The sequence below is a fragment of the Adiantum capillus-veneris genome, chromosome 10, assembly GCF_014529385.1.
Source record: "Adiantum capillus-veneris isolate H3 chromosome 10, ASM1452938v2, whole genome shotgun sequence".
NCBI lineage: Eukaryota > Viridiplantae > Streptophyta > Polypodiopsida > Polypodiales > Pteridaceae > Adiantum > Adiantum capillus-veneris.
The window spans coordinates 73758904-73781483 of NC_140940.1; the positions used below are offsets into that span (position 1 = coordinate 73758904).

A 22580-nucleotide genomic window follows, 5' to 3' on the forward strand; every position below is an offset into this window, starting at 1 on the left:
TTCCCTTGTCACCACACGTTCCACTGCACTTTGACAGAAGCTTCTGCAAATTGTGTCTTGAAAAGGCTGCTTGGAACTGTTGAATGAAGGCCACGGCCCTGTTCATCCTGAGGACCATAAAAAGTGTCAAACTTAACACTTTAGTGAACCGGCAATTAATATAAGAATGTTACAAATGTAGGTGTTATGTACTTGGCACTACGGACTATGACGGTTCTTGGTCTTTGAGTGAACGTATGAATGTACATGGTGCATAATGATATCACTTTGTCAAGTTTGATGTATTCCCAAAACGTTTAAATGTAGTTTTAATTTATCAGTAAAAGAAGGCACTGATAGGAGGTAGCTCTTCTGTTTGTTTGGTTTCAGAAGAGAAAGGGTTCACACTTATCACTTACAATTTGTACTGTCATTTTCTTCTGCCAGAGCTTTCAACCCGGTCACATCCATCAAGGAAGACAGCTCTTTTAGAAGACAGCTAAAGCTTGCAATCTCTCATTAACCAGCCAGCCTATTGCCCAATAGCTGGACAAATGGCGTTTTCCAGTGGGCAAGCAGTGGACTGGGACCTGCAAGCAACTCGTATGAACCTTTGTAACAAAGTGCTTGAATCTCGACTCAAAAATGCCGATATCCTTTGTTCTGGAATGAGGACCAATCTAGGTGGGCATGAGAAAAGAACAAGGAGGCACTTGCTTGCTGGTGTACGGAACATTCACTGTTCATACATTTATGAAGGGGATGCAATGCTACCTTTAAGCCAAGGTGGATTTCAACCCTCTCAGATGGAAAGTAGTGCATTCAGTTCTTCTGAATCCTTTAAGGTACATTATGTGATGCAGACTAATTTACATGCAAAAGGAAGTTATCTAAATTTGCTATCTCTGCTCTTGTTCAAGCAAGGAAGTTCTAGTAACTCTCATTGTCTTGTCCAGGTCAACGAGAAAATTTCACACAGGTTGACAGACTATCCTTTTCCAAATTCCAAGAGTGGTGTATTATTGGCACACTACATACCAGTGTACGTAATGTTGCCGGTAATGCCATCTATGAGGTTGTCATAAAAAGGAAGAAGTCACAGCTATGATCAGTGCTACATCTTGCTATTCTTAGGTACATCTTTCCCACACTTTAAATATTTTCTGATGCAGCTAGATACAGTCAGTGCGGATAATGAACTTGTGAATGTGGACCTTCTTCATGCACATTTACGCGCATTGAAAGCTGCCCATGTAGATGGCCTCATGGTGGATGTTTGGTGGGGCATTGTTGAGAAAAGTGGACCAAAATGCTACGAGTGGTCAGCTTACAGATCATTATTTGAGCTAATTCATAGCTATGGTTTCAAGTTGCAAACAGTCATGTCTTTCCATCAGTGTGGAAGCAATGCAGCCGACAGTTGCTACATTCCCCTACCAGAATGGGTTTGCAAGGAAGGCAAGTCAAACCCGGATATCTTTTTCACAAATCGTGACACCAAACGGAATCAGGAGTACTTGAGCTTTGGAATTGATAATGAGCCTGTTCTTAATGGCCGAACTGCTGTAGAGGTAGAGTTGATATGCCTATCTTTTCTGAGATGGAGCCTTATCTAATTATTGTCTTGGCATTCTTTTATCAATTACTTGATTGTATCTTTTTGGATTGTAGGTGTATCAAGATTTCATGCATAGTTTCAAGCAAAACATGTCTGATTTTCTGGAATCAGAAATGATAACAGAAATAGAGGTGGGACTTGGTCCATCTGGAGAACTTCGGTACCCATCCTTTGCAAATAGTCAAGGGTGGCGTTTTCCAGGCATCGGGGAGTTTCAGGTAAGTGTAGCTCCATTTCTTCTAAAGTCGTAGCTTATTATTTCCCAAGGGTCAGACTGATAGAACTTCATTTTATTCCAGTGTTATGACAAATATCTACTATCTGACCTAAGGAAAGCTGCAAAAAGCATTGGCCAGCAGGACTGGGGCTCCTCAGGTCCAAAAGACGCTGGACATTATAACGATTGGCCACAAGCAACTGGATTTTTCCGCAGACGTGGCACTTTTACCACCGATTATGGAAGGTTCTTCTTGGAATGGTACTCAGGCATCTTATTGAAACATGGGGATACAATCCTTGAAGCTGCATCAGAAGTATTTGAAGGTTGCAAGGTCAGATTAGCAGCCAAGGTATTATTTAGGTAATTCTGTCTGTGTTTATGATTGTTTAGTGTATAATTGAAGTCTCTTATTACATGAATCCCGACACTCATTTTTCTGCTGGTTCATTTGAATTTTTCTTTAAGGCTGTTTAACCTGTGGAAGGTTCTCACATGGATGATAGCTAGAAAACCAAAAGGACACCTGTGTAGCATTACATGTAGTTTTGAAATGGTACTTGATTCCACAGCTTCAATATGTCCTTTGTTCTTCTTGCACAAATAGTTGAAATGATACATAATGGATATTCACCATATTTTCCTTCTTGTACAATATTATTCTCATGCGCTTACCTTGCCAAATTGAGAGAAAACTTATTAATCTCTTTCACAAAGGTAGATTCTGCCTCAAGCATTAGAATTGACGCCCTTCCAAGCGGGTATGGCATTTCCTAGGGGAAAACCGTCGGGTTTCAAAGGAAGTTTAGTGAGGTGAGCGGCAAGTTACCTGGAGGAGACATCTCCAAAGGGAAGACCGAAGCAAGTCCCGCAGTACCTGGGCCTCTGAACAGAGGTACTTGGTCGCTGTCACGCTCAAATCAAGTTGGCGAAATGGGTCTCTCAAGGGATTAGTCATGGCCCTAAGAGTGTAGATAATTCTGGACTCTCGTAGTCCAGAGGAAATTAGTGACAAAAGCGTCTGCCTTCGGTTTCTAGGTGCATAGTCCTGGTTGTTCTTCTTGTATACTTTTTTGTTGTATGAGGGGAGCGACCGGGCGTGCCCTACCCAACTCCGAAAACAAAACAAAATAAGAGAAACACACCTTTCAAACATTGGCCAAGACATTTAACATATTGTGTGTAATCTGTAGGACAATGTTATTGGGTATGTTTAGTTCGCTCTTGCCATCCGTGGTCTTAAATAAATAAGTCTGCCATTTAAAGTATTTCTATTGGAGTGCCTGGGGCAAGAGGCGAATAAGCTACCATTAATCAAGATGAGTAGACCAGCCTCCTACTACTCTCCTTGATAGATGTCTCAAAAATTTTCCCCCCACCACATCGTTATCTTTTCCAGACCTCACAGAGAAGTGAAAATTTGAAGACGCTTCTCTTACACTGTAGCACAGGTGCAGCTTCTCATGACAAGATTGTTTATTGCAATTCGGTCGTTGAAAAGGTTCACATGCCAAAATGTTATTGCTTGAGAATATTGGATGCTTAGAAAGAATTTTGGTCACCCAACCTCACAAACGATCACTTAGAACAACCCTTGCAGGAGACAAGATTCACAGAGTTCCCCTCTGAGATGCGTTGGCCCCCTCGGCGGTATTTCTAGTTATGACTGCTCTCACTAGAAAACAGCACACACTGTTTGTGTGTTACGATCGGTGCTATGGACTCAGATTTGACAGGACATTATTGTGGCAGTCAAATTGACATATGTATCGCCTCAAATGTACCAAAAGTGGCGTTTCAGTACATATACCTTGCACTTACCTTTAAAGGTGCATTTAGGCTTATCCTAGATTCATCTAGGTATATAAATAGACACTGCAAAGTCGTGGATTGATTTTTCCAGGCTGATCAGATGAGAAAGTTTGTGATTAATGATATCTTTTCATCAGGGGATGTTGGCACATAAGGAGATGAAACAAGGAAACATTTTGAAGACTGACATGAACCAGAACCTAGCTTACCACTACTAATGGAAATGGAATGGAGAAATTTACTTAGGTTTTCTCTTCTCTCATGGTTGTGATTGGGATATATGATACCTTCTTTCAATGTGTACCATTGTATTGTATTGCATGTAGAGTGGACAGGCTTGTAGGTCCGATTAAGTGTTTCAAAGAAATAATACATACGTGTAATGAACTACTTTGCACATCTTCTGTGTGATATATCTCGAACTTTCTTTTCATGCATTCAAAAGTCCCTGTAAGCTCCATGGTATGGTGAGTATGTCCATCTCCGGCACTCATCTTCATGTGTAATTATGATATCTTATTGTCGACTTATTTATATGGCAGATAGCAGGTATTCACTGGTGGTACAAATCTAAGAATCATGCTGCTGAGCTTGCTGCTGGGTATTATAACCTTCGAGAAAGAGATGGCTACAAGCCTATTGCCAAAATGCTTGCCCGGCATAAAGCAATTTTGAATTTTACGTGCATTGAGATGCGTGACAGGGAACATTATTGGAAAGCGAAGTGTGGCCCTGAGGGTCTTGTCAGACAGGTCAAGGTTTCATCTCTGCAAACATGTCAGGGCTGCCCTCAGCAAGCATCTAAGTTTTTTTTTGCTTTCAATGCAGGTTACAAATGCTGGGTGGAATGAGGGAATAGATGTATCTTGTGAGAATGCATTGCCTAGGTTTGATAGGGCTGCTTTTAATCGAATTCTGCTCAATGCAAGGCCTGATGGCATTAGTAGCAAAACTTTTCCAAAGAGAAGGGTGTTTTCTTTTACATATTTGAGGCTTGGACCAGAGCTGATGCAAGAAAATAACTGGAGGGAGTTTGTGTCGTTTGTACGGCAAATGCATGCTGGCTTGGTAAGCATTCGAGGGCAATTTTTATGTTGTAGCTGGTACGAGAGCAAGCAACATTTTTCAGTTTACAAAACATCAGTAGAAGAAGGTTGTGTTTGGGAGGGGTGAAACATTGAAACTCCTGAAACATTTTCGGTGGTCCTGAAACACCCAACATGAAACCTAGGCTGAGACTCCCCTTAACTTCCTACCACAGCTCACAAAGTTTGAGTGGTTTTGGGCAATAATTTCTTCATTTTTATTGATTGACGTTTCGGTCTGATGTTTCATCTCCTCTTTCTAATGGGGTTAAAGGTTTTATACCAAAACTCTGTGTTTCGGAATGAAACGTCCCGAGGTGATGCTGGCGTCACTAGTCTATGTTCATGCCCATTTGCAATTAGTTTCATTGTTTCAGAGGTCCTGACACAGGCTGTGAATGTGCATGCATAAGGAAATTGTGATTTTGGATTTATGTATTCTGCTTGGCAGAGCTTATAATTTTACATGTGTTTTCAGGAGTACTATCCAGAACCAGAGAAATATTTCCACCCAAGAGTACCACTTGAACACTCCAAACCATTAGAATATTTGCTGTATGAGCCCGCCGTGCCGGTGGCGTCGGTGCCGCTTGACAAGTACCATGTTCCGTTGGCCATTCAGAAAACCAACGAACCTTTCTTCTCTGAAGATGCCCCAGGAGGGGGCCTGGGTGCCCAGGTGGAGAATGCATCAGCACCATTTCCTTTGAACCTCATAGCATGGCTATGGCATGGGACAGGACCTTCCAGAGAAGTATCACAAACTTTTGAAAACTCGGTCACCAAAGATCTTAGCCTCAATGAAGACCAATCCCAGCCCCTTCAGTGACTTCTTTGCTCTTTCCATTGAACATCCAATGTGATAGCTGTACATACTGTAATTTTACCTAAAACAAGCCTTAGTTAAAAAGGGAGACAGGCATACATTATTTTGTACTCACTGGGCCTACTTTGCATTTCAAGCATTGAATTTTTTGGTTTTTAATTTGTAAATAAATCCCTTAATTTAAGGCCTCATATGACTTTCTTTTCTTTTGGTTCAAGAATGCCCGCATGACCCTTAACCTTAATAAAATCCATTTCATAGGTCCTCTGATGTATTGTTTTTGGAGTCGGGTAGGGCGCGCCCGGCCGTTCCCCTCATACACCAAAAAAGTATACAAGAAGAACGACCAGAACTATGCACCTAGAAACCGAAGGCAAACGCTTTTGTCACTAGTTTCCTCTGGACTACGGGAGTTCAGAATTATCTACACTTCCTGTGATGTATTGTATGAGAGTATTTGTGTATGATTGAGGTCAAATAGTAACCAAGAGTAGGCATTAGAGCTATTAACAAACATACAAGGCTTGAGCATCACCGATAGGTAAGATGTCAAGTTGGAAGTCAGATCCTTAGCAAGGAAACTAGTCGCCGGACTTTCAAACTCAAACCATATTATCATGTCTAGATGCCTTAATGACAGGCTCTTGCTAATTGTCTGGATTTCACAAAAGCTGAAATATGCTAAACAGTTGGTACTAGTTAGTGAAGTCAATGCTCGAATACCAATAAACAACAGGTCAATCAGTAGTATCGTCCCCGAGCTCAACATTGTCCTTGTTATTAATCTTCTCATTCACATCCTCTTTCTCATCCTCCTCTTCATCTTGTGGTGCTTCAAGAGACTTTAGAACCTTGGAGTTACTAGTCTTGAGGTGTAAGCTTCATTGCTTGTGTGTGTGAGAACCCCCCCCCCCCCCCCCCCCCCCCCCCAAGCTTCATCACATAAATAGTCTTTGAATGCAAGCGATTAATAGGTTTTACATATAATGACCACCCTTCCAGCTTCATCACGTAGGCTAGAGATTGGACCATGCCTACATGAATACCACATGACTATAGCATGCCATCTCTCTCCCACTTTAGGTAATCAAAGTTTGTGAGGCCTTCAATACTCTATGACTGATGTTGTCTTTGGTCATCTCTAGTACTCAAAATAAAGCGAAGTCTCTAGAGCTGTGTCTCAATTACCATGGTGGGAGAACAAACTAAAACTTAGGGCCAAGAGAACAACATATTATGTGATGATAGGGTCTCTTCGTACGGCATGGGCGAGTTGTCCCTAGGGAAAACTCATTTGATCACCTTCAAATATACATGCAGCTCCATACCATAACAACTCAACGGAGTTTTGAATTCTAATTTCTCTAGATTCCCATTTTGAATTCACTACCACCTTGTCCCTCGGTAGGACTAATACATGCCTATGTTGACTTGCTTTGAACACTTGGTTAGGGCTCTTGTCCTTGAACACTCAAATTAGCTAAATAGTTCCTCCTTGTCACTCCCAAGGAAAAGGGTGGTCATTGTGTTACAAGACCGTGAAGGGCCATGAGGATGGTCTCGAGCCATATCCTATGCTAAATTTGGCCATAATGCTAAAAACAATATGACAAAATTAGGTGTAAGATATGGTTCAAGACTAGCATAACATATTTCAATGGCAATGAAACTTTACATAGGTGGGAGGAGGCCATCCGAGTAAAGTACGCAATCTTGGAGCGTCTTCAAATGCTCTTGGCCCAGTAAACAAAATAAACCAAAATAATGTAAGAAACATAGAGTTGTGATAAGAGGAGTCTCAAGGAAAAAGTAGGGGTTGTTTATAGCCCAATGGCTATTTTCAAGGGACTTCAAAATCAAACCCATTTGTCAAAAAGTAACCCAAATTTTTTGTAAGGAGGATTCACCAAAAATACAATTCAACCTGCCCTCTTGTGGCAAAAATTTGAAAGTCTTGTCCTAGATTGTGTACTTACAGGTTATGGATATAATATATTTGCTGATCCATCTGCACTTATAAAAATTCTTGTAGGGGCTTTTTTTCACACATTTTGAGGGGAGACAACAACACACTGTACAATTCAAAGTAATAATGGACTGGTTAGGGCATACAAATTGGGCCAAAATTCTTTCAATGGGTCTGACTTATTGGAGCCTTCAAGACATAGTAGCTGTTATGTGTGCCACTTTCCATAGTTCACCATTCAAAAGGTTTTGATATCATTAGATACATAGTTTTACATTGAAGCAGGCCCTCCTTAGCGATAATTGCAAAGTCATCTCCGTCAAATAACAAACCTATAATTTGCATTTACTTGGGATTTAATGAGGAGTCAGTGCTATTTTCCCCTCAATGGCTTTAAAACCATTGAAACATGGCTATTAGGTGAAAATTTTTTCACTTTCAAGATATGTAATTGGCACAAACATTTGTGACGATGGTGATCTCTTGTATGGCAATGTGATGAAGCTAATGTGTGGTGGCCATTATCGCAATCCCAACTAGCATTGTCAATGTCTCCACCCAAAGCCGGGCTATGTGGATTTTTGCAGGACCCTGAGTGACGGGCCCGAAGGGGTCCTAGGATTGGTATGGGACATTTTTTGGGACACTCCTAGGGTAAAGGGGCCAATAACGACTCAATTATGGCATGTATTCAAGTAAATAACCATTGTGTATCTCTAAATTGCCTAATGTCAAGACAAAGCTAGTCATAATCAAGAGCACTCATAACCCTTCAAGCCAGCATTGTGCTTTCTTTATTGCTTGAAATAGCTTTCATTGACAAAGATTGCTTCCAAGAACCATTTCCAATGGTATTTTTGTTCCAAAAACATTTAATTACATTTTCTACGGTATTCTCTTTTCCATTTGTGGGTTTTTTTTGTATATTTTTTTTCAAGCATGTAGCCAAAAAGGTGCTCGAAGCAACTGACATTAACTTGGACTATTTCAAGCACTCCTTTTCAGGGCCTTTCCCCAGAAGATTTATAAATTTTCTCATGTAGGAAAACGGAGTGTTTTTTTCATATAGTGCACAACATCATGAGCTTCTAATCAAGAGGCACCGCATACCAAGCTAGGTACCATTGGGGGCAGGAGACCCCCCCCCCCCCCCCCCCCCCCCCAAACCCATCGTGGGGTCCCCTGTCCCCAATCGTACTTAGCTAGGTATGCGGTGCCTCCCTCACAGAAGCTCATGATGTTGAGGTAAGTCACAATGTGGGAATTATTGTGAGAATTTTTCCAAAACTTCTTGTGAATTTTTATTGGTGTGTTTCTTTGAGGAATGGAGATTTGAGATTTGAGTTGATTTGGGGCTCACATCTTGAGCAACCCCTCCTCTCCAAGGATCGCCCTGTTGCAGGACTCTCTCCGAGTGCCCCTGGAGGATTTATTTATCATAGCGTTGCTAAGCCTTGGAGCTGGCACTATCTATAGAAAATTGTATGTTGAACACCTAGATAAAAGTATTGCACTATAGAGAGTTGAGAGCTCTTTCCTATCTATCCTTCTTGATGAGCATTTGTGAGCTGGACACATATACATCGAGCACGTGTTGTGGTGTCGTGCAAAGGGAACACTCTATATGTGAAGAAAGAGGTGACATTCACACTGAAGCTCCACCCAATCAACTCTTTATATAGTTGGACCTTGTCCTCCATATATAGGACCCCTTTTCATGTGTGTATCTTTTAGGCTAGTTGTCCTTTATCCTCCCAAGTGGACACAAAGCTCCTCCCAACCCCATCATCCAGTTTTGTTTAGTGTTGTCAGCTGCCAATTTTTCTTTTTAGTTCGTCATTGCACATCACTAAAATAGAAACAATGCATCCTTTCATCCCTCTTTTAGTTTTAATTAGGAATAGAAATGCCAATACATTTTTTTCGTTGCCCACTATCATACCAATAATTGGTTTGGAATTCATACATAGAATGGGGCTAGTTAGAGATTTGCAAGGCATGAGGGTGTAGTTTGATAATAGGCATAGAATCTAAGGGTAATCAAACATGGGTGCCAAAGTTCTTCTCTTTTTTTTTTTGGGAGGGGGGAGGGGGGAGATGGATCACAATAAAAAATGCTTATCACGTGAGTTCAACACTACATATTATCTTCTTCTATATTTCCTCACATTTTCTCATATGGAAGGGTTTTATAAATAGTCTTTGAATGCATGCGATACATAGGTTTTACATATAGTGATCACCCTTGATCCCATGTTTATGATGCCTTCTATCAAGAGTTTCTTTTTATTTTTATTTGTGAATAAAATACGGGAAATATTTTTCATAAAGAATTTGTACTATGTTAAACATGGTGATTTGAAATGGAAATGAAAAATTGGAATTCAAGGGTTTTATGGAAGGTAGAGCTTGCGCTAGTTAAATACCTGTGGACTCTAAAAATTTTGTACCTTAACCAGCTTGCTTATACAAAGAGCACTCATGTGTCTTATGTAGGGAGCAAGGAATGGCGAACCACACAAATTAATTTCATGAAGACAAAATTTTGCACAGAAAATGAATCTATAAAAGTGTAGCTTCAAATTGTAAAAATATATAATACCAATGATGGAAAGAGACATGCTATTAAAAGAGAAATGGCCATCTTGCTATGAGACTCCTCAAGTTTTTTAATGAAAGTACTCAAATTTTCAAGGATCACACTATCTAAAACCATGAACAAGATCTTCACTTGAACACATCTCTCACATCATTTGGATTCTGAGATATTGCTCAAGAAAACAGGGATGTGCTCATTGCCATGGGAAACGTCTCAAGCTTTGAAATTTGGAAGCAAGCTCTCCGCGCCATCTCCGGGGTGGTACCCTCCACTGTAGTCATCTTAGGAGCTATCTTGTGTCTATAGCCCAAAAGTGTCAAAGTTGATGATGCGGAAGCATAGATACCACACACACACACACACACACACACAGAGAGAGAGAGAGAGAGAGAGAGAGAGAGAGAGAGAGAGAGAGAGAGAGAGTCGATGAAGAAGCTAGCATGGACACCCTAGTAGAAGGCCTTGGACTACCTCGAATTTGCTACCCTCAACTTTGTACCTTAGAAGAATGCCATCTTGAGCATCGGTTGCCTTTTTAGAAAATTGAATTGTAGACCACACTACGTCCAAGAATCCCCATTCGTGAACTGTAAACACATCATGTCCAAAATATAATACTCCAAAATAATGAACTGTGGAACACATCCTGTCCATGATCCAACCAACAACAATGGATTGGTGTACTTATCCATAGTGTTTTAGATATGTCTAAGTGGTTCCCTGCCACATGCATGTACCTTGAACTCCGACCTATGGGTTCAAACACCGATAACTTGAACTCCAGCACAAGGGTCAAATTAATTATATGGAGCACTTCTTGCCCCTCTTTTTCACTCACAAGCCTCTCTCTGTCTAAAGCTGGTGGCAACATTGGCCTCCATGTGACTAGAATTTAGGAGTCCTTGCCAGTGTAGACTCCAATACACTAGTAGATGCTTTCCTGTCCTTCCCTGAGTCACTATCACTGCTTTTCTCCCGATGTTTGCTTTTAACTTTTCCTTTGTAGAATCTGTGTCTTTGTCTTTGGATCTGCAATCCTTGGCCAAATGACCACGCTTACCACAATTCTAACAATGGCTCTTGGTCCTCTTTTTGGAATCCAAAGCAGCAAGTGCTTCTTCACGTGTCTCAAGAGTTAGAATTTTTCCTTGAGTTATCAACACGGCTTCTTCCTCAATGAGAAAAGTGTTGAGATAATCAAACTCCAACTTTTCCTTCGTGACTTGTAGCTGAAGTGTCCTAGACATTGTTTTATACGCCTCACGCAACTTTGTGAGAACCAAAGCAACTAACCGAGTACTCGTCAATGCACTTTTCATAGCCGATAAGTGATCATGAATAACTTTAGTCTTGATAAGGAATGATTGCATGGATCGTTGGCAATCTTCAAAGTTTGTATGGTAGGAGAAGGTCCTTTGTAAAAGATTCCACAATGACCGACATAGCCTTCGCATTAGCCGCATCCCAATCGACACTTGGGAGCCCTTGTGGGACGGGGCTCTCAGTTGTCACCATTATCCCATAAACCTTTACGTGACAACTAGAGTCGCATGATCAAATTCCAACAAGCACAGTTATTTCCATTCAATTTGTCATTGGCGCTAGAACAAGGGGGGGCCATGCTGAAGTTGCAAGTTCTGCTAATCCGGGAAGCCTTCTCGCACTCCAAAGGTGAGCGTACTTATCCCAAGCCGCAAAATAAACCTCCAAAATAAACCTCCAAACTGTTCACTCCACTACATAGAGAGCTCCACAAAAAGTGGGCTCCTCAATCTTTGCTATCCCACCCTGCTTACCTCGAGATGAGGCTCGAGTGGCCATGGGTGGGCTTTGGTGGAGCTTGGGGCAAAGTTAGGTTACTTAGTGTGCCAGTATTAACAGAGACATACTAAGCACATCACTGCATGCCACGAGTTTATAACATTTGGAGACTCGAACCGCAAAGGAGCGGGAAGCTTGTGGAGAAGCAGGTTGTAGAGGAGCAAGACGCGAATGAACAGGTCGCAGGCACAGATGGGCAGAGATGAGCGTGTTGCGATGTGTGGGTGAGCGGGTCATAGACTGGATTGGGGGCATGGCGAGACTGTGGTTTAACCCCTCCCCATAGTGCAGCCCCTCGCTAAGGAGGAGGTTGAGGGCAGCGAGAGAGGACGGCAGCCTGTGCATGCTAATAAGTTACGAGCTAGGGAGAGAGAGAGAGAGAGAGAGAGGGAGATTTACTGGATGGTCCCTGTAGTGAGAGGGAAAGAGTTGTTGGATGTTTGGAGTTGAGCAGGTCAAAAAGAACAAACGGACAGGGGCTTGGCCCGAGGGGCTGAGAGCGCAGCAATTTGCTGCATGGCAGCCTATACAGAGATAGTGGGTGCAATAAAAAATGTTTGTGTGGTTGGCATACATACCATGCAGTCCAAAGTGTTTGTGTGAAGCTCGCCCTGGTCAAAGATGTAATCAGTCCTGGTCAGAACTGCTTAGTGGACAATTGTACGATGCTTTTTAAGCTGGCATGCCCGCAAGCCATTGGTTGTGTTGATAGTTAGGAGCTCACGTTAATGATCAGCTCTTCAGAGTGATGAGCCTCTGCACGATGATGAGAAGCATCACACGCCTTGCTGCTTTGAATCCATGTAGTTTTGTAGTAGGTCATCTTGGGCTTGTTTCCCACTAGGTTACATCGACGCATTCTTGATTAAGGGTTCTTGCATTAGCAATTCATCAAGTACACTCGTGAAGTACCCGTAGGTAGAAGATCTCGTCTCTCTAATTATCCTTTCTACTACGTTACTATACGTACATGTTCCTCTCATATGAAAAAAATCCTATAATTCATCTTCTCCTTCATGCAATTCAAGGTGCAATTATTCTCGTAAAACTAGTCTTACCTGCTATAATCTGCTTACCATAATTGGCTTCCTAATGGCACTATCAACATTGAGTGTGCCTCTAAGATGTACATGAATGATCTCTAAACAAATCGAGTTTTAATTACATGGACATATTTGACTTACTAATCCTATGCCTAGTATTATTTTGTGGCAAGACGTACAACTAAGGCATAATTAGTAAATATAATGGGTAATTAAGCGAAACAAAAAACTTCTCAAGAAAAATTATGCAAATTTAGGTCATAATTTGCACTTATCTTTGTATATATGTTTCTCCATTACGTGTGCGTTGAGAGGAGCGTTTCCAAAGCTTTGATACCATTGCTACAAATGGATGCGTGGAAGACCCTACAAAATATCAAAGGCAACATACTGCAATCCATGAAATGCACAAATATGCTTACCTGGCAAATCTCGTAGCACATAATCAACGTCATACGTGAACATAGAGCGACATAGAGAGAGTTAGCGAGACGTGCAGGCGTACCTCCTAGAGAGGAGTTCTACGTCGGCATGGCGAGAGATGAGGAAAGAGAGGAGAGAAAAAAGACAAAAACACTGGGTGAAATTTCCCCCTGTGCAAGAGTGACCATTTTCCTCTTGCACGTATTTACTCTATAGATTTCTTGAATGGTCAAAGTGAGTACAAACTTGCTGGAAGGTCATAAATGGCCAAAGCTCATAAAAGAGCACTTGAATAGTAAAATGTACATAATATATATCCGTTCGCATAGGCCTAGATTAGTCAATCCTTTTCCAACTATCAGTTGCAATAAATAGTAAAATATCAATTCCATTACATGATATTTTACTATTTATTGCAACCCCCACTAACCAAAGAAGAACGGGTGACACCATGACAAGAAGACGTAACACGAGTCACATTTACCAAGAAATTGGTTTGAAGGATTAGTTGGAGAGACACGAGCCAGAAGAGCAAGTATTGAACACAATCGTAGAGTCAGATTAGCTGACTTCCAAAATTGGGTCAAAAAATATAGTGGATTGGGTGATCCATACGACCATCTAGCAAGCTTCAGGTAGGTACTAAGAGCAAAGCACATAACACACTTTTACACTCAATTCAAAGGTTTTCAAATGACTTTGGAAGGTAAGGTTTTAACCTGGTTTTAGACCATATCTCTTAAATCCATTAACGATCTACCAACATTGGCTATGAGATTTGTTGCTGCTTGTTTGAAAACGGGAATCAAGCACAATACGATAGCACAAATCTATAACTTTAACAAAAACAAGGAGAGATTGTAAGAGATTGCATAAGTTGAATAAGGCAATGCATTTGATAGATGTCTAGATTTGGAAATTCCAACCGATGAAAGACTTGTCTCATTATTTCTAGAAGGCTTACTCAATAAAGAGTTGCATGCCATTATGTATAGCAAGAAACATATGACCTGGGAAGCATGCAACCTAGATGCTATAGACTTGGAAGATAACTATGAGATTTTCAATGAAGAAAGCACTACTAAGGACTCCTAGAATGAGCCGAACCACATCTACTATGCCTACTATGGTAGCTCCTATGAGTGCCATCAAAGACGCGCTCAAGTGCATGAATGATATGCTGAGCAACATTCAAAGGATACCAATGAGAGGGCCGGGATAGGTCTATGGGGCAATCTTGACCATCAAAATGGTGCGTTATCGAGGATAAATGGACAAACCATGTAATGAATGAGTGCTATTACAAGCCTAAATACGATGGGAATGTCCAGTACATATGGGTGAGAGAACTAGGGCAACCTATGTATAGGTATCCATTGAACATTGGGCAAATGCAGAGACCACCTATGGCTATGGAGAGATCACAACACCTCTGTCAAGAAATAATGCTGTCTGAATCAAGTATATGCTTCTTGAAGGACAAGTGGATGAGCATGTAGTAGTACCGGTTATGCCATATAATAAATCTAGTTCGTCAACCACAGTCGTAGAAGTTTGGAGTGGTAAACCGACTCCTACCATAGTAGAGCTATTTTATCAGGCACCTCCAAAGGTAGCACATGTTTGCTTTATTGCAAACGATAGACCTAGACCACCTATGGTGAAACAAATGCCTAAACCAAGAACGGGGAATTTTTGTAACTATGGTTCAGATGACCAATGGAAAAATGATTGTCCAGAGCTAGGAAAGAATCCCATACTAGTTGAAGCTTATTGAATGCAATGCAGACAAAAAGGTGGGTATTTTCTTGAAGATTTTCCTAGGAATCTTTCACAGACAAAGGAAATATGTCCATAAACGTAGTATGAGTCATGCCAAGTAGCTCCTCAGACAGTGAACCCACAATGTTGATCAAGGTAGTTACCAAGGCACATGCCAAGAAGGATAAATAAAATAGTGCGAATGTGATCCAAGGAAGCTAGAAGTCTTCAAATGACTCAAGAGAGAGAGACATCAATGTTATGGGCTTAGACGACAATAGCAATGAAGGGAAGTTGAAGAGAAGGCCCAAAAATGGTCGAGAAAATAGCTCAGTCAATGTCATCAAAGTTCGAGAAAATAGCTCAACCTAACCAAGATCAAGAGGATCAATGCTGGTAGATAGAATATACAAACCCATCAATACGGCCTTGGAAGCCTTCCAAATAGAATTGAAAGCGGGTCAAACATTGGAAACAAAATGGAAGAACCACCCAACATTGACATGGAAACCACAAAGCTTAAAGCTTATAAATTTTGGTACAAATCATGCAGTCAATTTTGGAAATGCAAAACCCAAAGTTGAAAATCATCAAAGATCCAACAAGAAATGAAACGAAACCAAAATCTATGGAAACCAGAGACACTAAAGAATTGACGGATAATTTAGTTGAAACCGACAAACCTAAATGAATGATGGAATCCTAACTTTGAAATCAGTCCCAATTGAAGAAATGTGGCTAGACCAACCACCCATGGAGCTAGATGGAAAATCTTTGTATGGAGATTGGAAGTTAGAGAGATCAAGCCCATCAAAGGCCCAAACAATCAAGACATAACCCTCATACTTGGCAAAAAACAAAGATAAATTGCAAGCATGCAAGACAAAATTTGAATCAAGAAAAGTAGACTTTGGATGTGGAGAATGTGATGTCTATCATGTCGACACGTATTCAATGTATCATCATGTTGGGTGAGCTGTTGAAGATAAGACCACATCTGTGAAAAGATCTGCAAGACACCTTAGAAAAAATGGGCATAACATGAATAACTAAAGAAAGCATTGAAGAGTTGCATAAAAAAGAATCTTGGGGAAAATTTGTCAAAAATCTGTACCTATGAACAAGGTAAGAGATTACTGCAAATGGAACACAACTCTTTTAATACAATATAACGATGTAACAACCATGGCTATTCTAAATAGTGAGAAAGAAATTGCCATTGTAATGAAAGTAATCTGGGAAGCCTAGGGTAGACATGCAAATAAGGCAGACACGGATGAAACTCCAATTAATAGATGGACACATTGAAAAACCCATGGGATTACTAAAAAATGTGATGGTCAGCTCTTGTGAGATTGACTACTGACAAAATTTTGCTATTGTGGATTCTAAAAAATAATTGAACTATGAAATCATCTTTGAACTATCTTTTATGAGGTAAATATAGACGATTCAAGACTGGGGAAACGATTATCTCTATTTTGAAATAGGTTGGATAAATTACACGTGTGAACTTGAAGGAAAATCTATATAAGGATGTCCATAAGACACCAATCCAAGAGTTGGATTCAAATACATCGACCCGAACTAAATTTTTATCATGGTTAAACAAAGATACACCGATTTGGATGTGTGGAGCCTCAGAGAGTGGTAATTTATGACAAGAGGAATGCATCTTGAATCGAGATGTAAATGACATTGACTATATTACTGAGGCATTCCGGGGCGGGCAACAAGAGAGGCGACCTCTAAACACCCCTCAAAGCTCCCATGCTGCTCAATTGGGGTTGGGGCAATCGCAAGTAAGAAAAAAGCAACAACAAAACCGCAACCAAACAAGTGAAGGGGTACTACATAGTTATGGGATGCGAATTAGGATGCAAGAGAGATCTTGTCACGACCAAGGGGAGATGCAACAAAACACACACAAACAATCTCAGGCCAAGACACACACCAAATGAAGCAAGAGAGATCTAGAGAAAAGAAAATAAAGAGAGAGAGCAATGGAGTTTGTGCAAACACCTGATTCACAACTTGCAAGGTAAAGCTGTATACTATCCACTATCATGGAGCTTACATAAACTAAACAAACAATTGGTGAATGGTAAACATTGCTAGCACACACACATTGTCTTAGGGTGTGGGAAACCTCTCACCACAAAACCCTCTTACAATGAGCAAGAAACTTGGCAATGGAAACACACTAACCATTTTCTTAAACCAGATTAAATGATTGAACTTAGAAGATACGAGTCACCTTGCATTCACCAAACCACGCGGCACAAGTGAAAGGACGACGGGTCTAGAACAAAGTCACGCCTTTGAAGCACCAAACCTCAGATTGTTGAAAATGAAAGAGCATATACAGTAGTAATTTTAGATCAGGCACTCACAATCTCTCACTTTGGGATGTATAGCATCAAAGTTTCTCTCACACCAAGTGTGAAGCTCACAAGGTGATGACTACACCTAAATCTCTCCTCAGGCGTATAGTGTTGGGGTGCTATGTGAGAGCTTGGGGGTGGTTTTACAAGAAAGAGAGGGGCTTATTTATAGGTTGGAGACCCCTCATTAAGATTATTTGAATTCCTTACTTACAAGCTAACAAATCAAGATTATGATTTTTTTTTGAATATTAAAACATTGCGGGCCTTCTTTGTCTGCTTGAGTCATGGATGTGGGCTCAAGAGAGCACATTATTGATGGTAGATAAGATAGAAGTAATATTTAAAGGGGGGGAGGAGAGAGAGAGAGAGTTTTATTATATGTACATGTCTTGAGGGAAGGTGCTTTTTAGAGTTGGGTTAATGGGTGTTTGTGTTAGTAGGTTAGTAGTTAGTACTAGCAATCACTAGGAAAAGTTAGTAATATATTTACAACGGGTAAAATGACTTGAAAGATGAGAAAACAAAGGTGAATGAGATGGGTGTACCCTTGAAATGGTGAATCCTTGAGGAATCTTGGACTCACCCGTGTGTAGATTGTCAAAAGTGACCGCCGTTCTTCTTTTCTTCATTTCACGCTACCGCCATAGTTGAATCACCACAAAAGGAATGAGGGTTTTGTTGATAAAAAACCCCCATTTTGCAAAGATTACGTATGGTTAGGTTGCTGAGTTTTTACGCATTCTTGAAAGGGTAGAATAAAATTGTAATATGGGAGTAATAGAGAGAGATAAGGAGATGGTGGATGTCGTTAGAGCTTCAAAAGAGAGCTATGGGTGTGAGAGGGTAGGCTAATGATGAAGAGAGTGAGAGAAAACCATGGAAGTTGCAGGTTTGAGTGAGGAATAGAGAAAAATGATTGTGTGTGTGTGTGTGTGGAAGTAGGAAAGGAGGTGAGAGAAGACCATGGGTTACTTGTGAGAAAAGTGGACAGATTGGGGTCCACCAAAAAAATCCTATCTCAGCGGTGGTAGCTCAAAAAACTATCAAAATTTTTGAGGTGATTATTCAGCTTTGGGTCCATATTTTGTCTTCTACTCACCGCTTTAAATTCAAAGTGGATATAGATATAAAAAATCCCACCAAAATGTTTAATTTTCTTCATAAGAAAAGTCTTCAGTGGCTCCCCTTTTTTTGAATTTGCATAGCCCTTGTATGAGAGCATGACCTAATAGATTCTTGAGGTTTTGAAAATATGCATGGAGTAGGATTATTCACAAATATGATATATGGATATGAGAAGAAAAAACAAATTAGTATATAAACAATTCGTGGAATCTAGAATAGTGTCAGCTATATATATATATATATATATATATATATATATATATATATATATATATAAAATAGGGAATCAAATGAGAGGACCCTCATTTGTTTTATAGATTTAAGGACTATTTACAAGAAGTGAGGAAAAATGCATGTAGAAAAATGGTAATTTAGTAAAAGGGAATGACATGGTAAATTGTACTTTTGTGATTTTTCTCAGAGTGGGTTCACACCGAGGTTTGGAGTGGCTTGCATGAAAATATTTATTTATATACTAAAGAGTATGTACATTGGTAAGAAAAAATGTGGTAATGTGAGTATAACATACTTAGACAAATTGAACATACCTACTTAGAAATATTTAAATAAATATTAAAAATAAGTATAAAAAATCCCTGTATTTAGACCCTATATACAATGAAATAGTTATACATAAATGGGCCATAATTTTGTTTTGTTTTGTTTTTTTTTGGCGCAATTAGCCCAATGACTCAATAGAGGGTTTTTAAGGAGATATGGGGAAAGTCCTCTAACTCACACACGTGTATGTACAATGAAAAGGTAGGGATAGCCACAGTGTTTGGGTGATTTTGGTAGGATGAGGGAGCTCACTATGGAAATATTGGATAGGTGAAAAACGGCAATCATTAGCCCTCCCACATGATGATAATACATTCATGTACTTTCATAAGTCATTCTTTTCAATGAGAGTCATTCCAAGCTATTTGCGATGTTTTGTGCCTCAAACAAGTCTTCATTTTGTAGTTCTTCTTCACCTTGTCTTGAGCTACTGACACAAACCAAACTATAAGACTTACATGATGATATAGCTTCTTGGAAATGCTTTTGTACATCCTTTGGTAGAGTGCGACTCAAGTAGGGCTTTAGTCGGTACCCATTCACCTTCTTAGGATGCTCCTTGCCATCTAAATCCATGAGTTGATAGTAATTTGAATTAAAATATTTTTTGACTGCATACAGACCTTGCCATCTAGTGTTGAAGTTAGCATCAAACCTATTGCCAAGTCGATTATCATACCTTAACACCAGCCCACCTTCCTCAATACCCTTGTCCTTAACCTTCTTATCAAGCTTTTCCTTTTCTTGCATAGCTTTCCTCTTGTAGCACTTGTAAACTGCTTCTCTTTTTCTCTCAAGCTCATCTAAAGTAAGAAGTCAATCCACCCATGCATCTTGATCTCCTCCCGTCCCTCTGCTGTGGAGCCGCATTGTTGGAATGTTGAGCTCAATACGCTGCAAAGCCTTTTGACCATAGACCAAGTGAAATGGCGTGAACTCTATGGCTTCCCTATATGTGGTTCGATATGCCCACAAGGCACCATGCAAGAAGTCATCTCACAACTTTGTCTTGTTTTGTACGATCTTCTAATGATGCCTGCAATGACACCATAAGCCTTCTCCACCAAACCATTTGACTGTGGATAGTAGGGTGTGCTATGACGATGTAGAATGTGAATCTCTTCACAAACTTCCGGGAGAAACCCTTCCTGAACCTTGGACCATTATTAAAAACAATTTCCAAAGGTGTGCCAAATCTACAAAAGATGTGAGAGTAGACAAACTTTCTCACCGTCCTCTCATTTACCATTGCTACACTTTGTGCTTCTACCCACCTAGTCATATAATCTATAGCTACTATAATGTAGAGTTTACCATTTTTTGTTTTAGGCAGAGGACCCATAGCATCAATGCCCCATTTTTCAAAGGGTCCATTTCCAATCATGATTTGCCTTGGACCATATATCAATATTCTATTCCCATTTACCTGACAGTTGTGACAACTTTTACACCAATGTTGGACATCCACATGCAGACTTGTCCAAATATACCCCGCAAGAAAAATCTTCTTCACAGTTAACTCTTGGGCAAAATGTCCACCACACGCCTCTTCATGCAAACCTTTTAGAATGGCTGGAATTTCCTCGATAGTTGGTACTCTTCTACACACTTGATCCTTCTCTCTTTGATAGAGGGAGCCTTCTAAGAAGAGATAGAAACTTGCCTTCTTCATGAGTATCCTCTTCTGAGTGTTTGTGAAGTCTTGTGGAAATTCACCCTCCAAAAGGTAGCCAATAATGGGAGCCAATGACTCCAATCCCTGGTACCTTGGTTTCTTGACAACTGTTGCATCCATGATTACCTGCACTTCTTTCTCAACACGTGTAACTGCTTCTTGTGCAAGTAAATTGGCATTTCATTTTTTTTCTGAGGAATATGATATAGTTGCACTTCTTCAAATTGATTAAACAACCTACGAATGGCATGAAACTTTGTCCTTGGTCATTCATTCTTGCATGCCCAAATGCTTAAAATGTGCTTCACAATGAGAAGTGCATCCCCTTTTACCATGAGACGTTGTATAACTTGGCTGATGCACATCTTCAAACCATGAAGTAGTATGTCATACTCTGCTTCATTGCTGCTACTTGAACTTGGTAGATTGACCTTCTCTTTCATGACCACCTCTCCTCTTGGGTTGAGCAACACTAGCCCTCCTCTTGCTTTTCCTGTGGCTCGTCAAAAAGCTCCATCAAAGAACAAGGTAAAAGCCTTAGGAATACTTTTTGGTGGTGGCAATGGTAGGATCTTTACTTCAAGTACCGTAATCTCCTTCTCATGTACCCTAAGTGAGAATCCCTGTCAATTGTGCACGCACACTATCTTCTACCTTGAAAGAGTATTGGAACTCTTGCAACTCCTTTATCCACTTTGAGATCCTAGTAATAAGATTCATTTGAGATGACACCCAAAGGAACAAATTTTTTGCAGCGAGAATTATAAAAGGTTTTGGTAGCAAGTAGGATCTAAACTTTCTCATCGCAAACATGCGAGAAAGAATCATGGGTTGTGCCTCTGTGTAGCGTCTCTCCAAAGCATTTATGATCCTGCTAGCAAAGTAGATGTGTTGCATCCTGGTACTGTGGAGATCTTCTTGTAGTAAAACTGCACCAATTGTTTCCTTCCCAACACTAGAGCTAACAAAGAATGTGTACTCCCAACAAGGAGGCATGAGTGTTGGTAGTTTTGACATAATGACTTTAATGTTATAAATATATTCTTCAAGACAAACTCTATTTGTTGTTTCAATTTTTGCAAGGGGTGAAGTAACTCTGAGGCTAAGTGAATGAAGCGTAACACATACTTCACTTTTTGAATGAATGAGTTGACCTCCTTAAGACTCTTGGGTGATGGTAACTCAATAAGAGCCTTTGTCTTTGAAGGATCCACCTCAATGCCTTTATAGAAAACCTTGTGACCGAGAAACATCCCTTCATTCTCTCCTATGTGACATTTGTTAGGGTTGAGTTGACCTCCCATGTCATAGAGTTTCTTCAAAGCTCCTTCTAGGCTTGAAACACCATGTTCATGAAGCATTGGAAAGTTGCAGGAGCATTTGTCAGGCCAAATGGGCATGACTCTAAAAGCATAACAACCCCAAGGAGTGACGAAGGTTGTTTTCAATTGATCTTCCAATGCAATCCCTATTTGAAAGTAACCTGAGTAGCCATCACACAAAATATACTTCTTTGATCGGCTACCTCATTTAGTATCTCATCGTGAAATGGGAGGGGAAAGTGATCTCTTTTTGTCGCCTCATTGAGTGGATAGTAATCCACACACACCCTCCACTTTCCATTCTTTTTACGAGTGACCACAACTGGGGACACCCACTTTGAATTCTCCATTGGATAAATG

At 40.3% G+C, this 22580-nt stretch overlaps 1 protein-coding gene across 6 annotated transcripts in view; it reads left to right on the forward strand.

Annotated features, from left to right (window-relative positions):
- The window catches only part of LOC147449070 (beta-amylase-like), a 40202-nt gene extending 34459 nt beyond the window's left edge, over positions 1–5743 (forward strand). For all 6 annotated transcript variants that reach the window (XM_086521603.1, XM_086521607.1, XM_086521605.1 and 3 more), the window contains 8 exons: positions 427–824; positions 936–1037; positions 1152–1550; positions 1651–1815; positions 1897–2166; positions 4169–4378; positions 4455–4694; positions 5190–5743. In XM_086521603.1, the coding sequence (XP_086377729.1) occupies positions 534–824; positions 936–1037; positions 1152–1550; positions 1651–1815; positions 1897–2166; positions 4169–4378; positions 4455–4694; positions 5190–5540 (2028 nt within the window). In that variant the 5' untranslated portion in view covers positions 427–533 and the 3' untranslated portion in view covers positions 5541–5743. The remainder of the gene's footprint in view (positions 1–426; positions 825–935; positions 1038–1151; positions 1551–1650; positions 1816–1896; positions 2167–4168; positions 4379–4454; positions 4695–5189) is intronic.
- Positions 5744–22580: the final 16837 nt, after the last annotated feature.